At 41.9% G+C, this 1,868-nt stretch overlaps 1 protein-coding gene across 1 annotated transcript; it reads left to right on the forward strand.

The window, feature by feature from the left end:
* Nucleotides 1-453: 453 nt before the first annotated feature.
* On the forward strand, nucleotides 454-1,632 carry LOC124130928 (opine dehydrogenase-like). The gene has a single exon (XM_046493984.2). The coding sequence runs from the start codon at nucleotides 454-456 to the stop codon at nucleotides 1,630-1,632; it is 1,179 nt and encodes a 392-aa protein (XP_046349940.2).
* The last annotated feature ends 236 nt before the right edge of the window (nucleotides 1,633-1,868 follow it).

Here is a 1,868-nt window from a genome sequence, read left to right on the forward strand (position 1 = left end):
GCCTTTTATTATGTTTCTAGGTTTGTCAGCACCATACCCGTGCTCAGTGGTAAACGTCTGAGACTTGCATCACTTCTGGCTTTCCTCCTACATTAAGCTGACAGCCGCGATATAACTGGAATACTGTTAAAAGCGGCGTTAAACCCAACTCTGTCACTCATTCTTGTATTTATTCAATGACGGAACAAGGTATGTTACATGTTTAATTCTAATATATAGCATATTCCGCAATATATAGCAGTGGTAATAAGACAACCGTTTTACTTATCAAGCCAAATCGTCACTCGTGTACATGTGATCTCATTTACCTCATACTGTTGATACTGACATGATACATGAATTAATGCACAATACCTCTGACCTGATGGCAGAATTGTCTTCCTGGTATATAACAAGAGAAACAATAGCATACTTGTCATATTAATATGTATTATTTCTATTACAGATCTAAAAATGAAAGTAACAGTGCTGGTATGTGGTGGTGGAAATGGAGCTCATGTTCTAGCAGCTTTAGTAGCTTCACAAACTGACATGCCCTGTCGTGTCCTTGCACTTTCCCAGGCTCGGGAATGGAGAGAGGCTTCAACGAGTAAAATCCTGTCCTGTTCATTCCCTTGTAGAGGCGCCAAGTCAATTGTATACAAAGCTAACCCCCATACAATATCTGACAACCCAGCAGAAGTGGTGCCAGGAGCAGACATCATTGTTTTGGTTGTCCCTGCGTTCTCCCATGGGAAGTACCTGGCAGCCATTGAACCCTACATGCAGAAGGGGACCATTCTTGTTGCCTTGCCCGGACAGGCTGGTTTTGATTACCAAGCATGTCACATTCTTCGAAATAAATTGAATGATCTCACTATCATATCGGCGGAATCCCTTCCCTGGGCCTGTAGAATATCTGAGTACGGAGTCAAGGTAGATGTAATTGGTGTTAAAGAGTTATTGCATATGTATGTAGTTCACAAAGATGGCCAAATGTGGCTCAATCATTTTCAGGTGTTAAAATCAATCTTTGGGCCGTTTCCAGTTCTTAAGCAGGTCAACCATAGCATGGAGCTCGCCCATTTGCCCTCTGCCCTTCATCTTGGAATAATGTACGGCAAATGGAGAGATTGGAACCACGAGTCTCTATCCGAGAACCCACTCTTCTACCAAGGTACAGATGACTTCCAAGCACAGTATATCAGTGACCTTGACAGTGAGGTCAGAAAGATAAAGGTGAAATTGCTACAGGAACGACCATATGAATTACCATCTGGCCTTCAGTGGTTGGTAAACTGCTACTGGCCGATCATTTCTGACCAAAGCAGCCTAAAATATGCTCTGACAACCAACAAGGCATTTGATGGATTACTACATCCTATGTTGAAAGTGGGAGGAGGATACATACCAGATTTTAAGGGCCGGTATCTTTCTGAAGAGGTACCATTTAATCTCGTAGTATTTAAAGGCCTAGCCCAGATCGTTGAGGTAAATACACCTGTAATAGATAGAGTGTTACACTGGAGTCAGCAGAAACTAGGAAAGATATACATCGTTGGGTCTGAACTAAGAGGAAGGGACCTACCGGAGACAAGAGCCCCACAAGTGTATGGAATCAGATCCCCAGATGACGTGAAGAAATGGCTATAGACTCATTAACTATGTAAATCAGTCTCTCGTGAATTCCAACAGGATCGTGAATTGTGAATGAAATACAACCAACACTACATTATTCTAACTTCCTATCCACACTAAATTCATATTGATTTGCCTTCCGTGTACTGACAAATATGTGTTTGTGTTTGCGTAATTATGTGTGTACACAGTATGTTACATGTTCGACAACATATCACAGTCTCAATTCTGCCTTTTGGTGACTCAGTCGT

This window comes from Haliotis rufescens, unplaced genomic scaffold (genome assembly GCF_023055435.1).
Source record: "Haliotis rufescens isolate VD_foot unplaced genomic scaffold, xgHalRufe1.0.p SCAF_9, whole genome shotgun sequence".
Classification (NCBI taxonomy): Eukaryota; Metazoa; Mollusca; class Gastropoda; order Lepetellida; family Haliotidae; genus Haliotis; species Haliotis rufescens.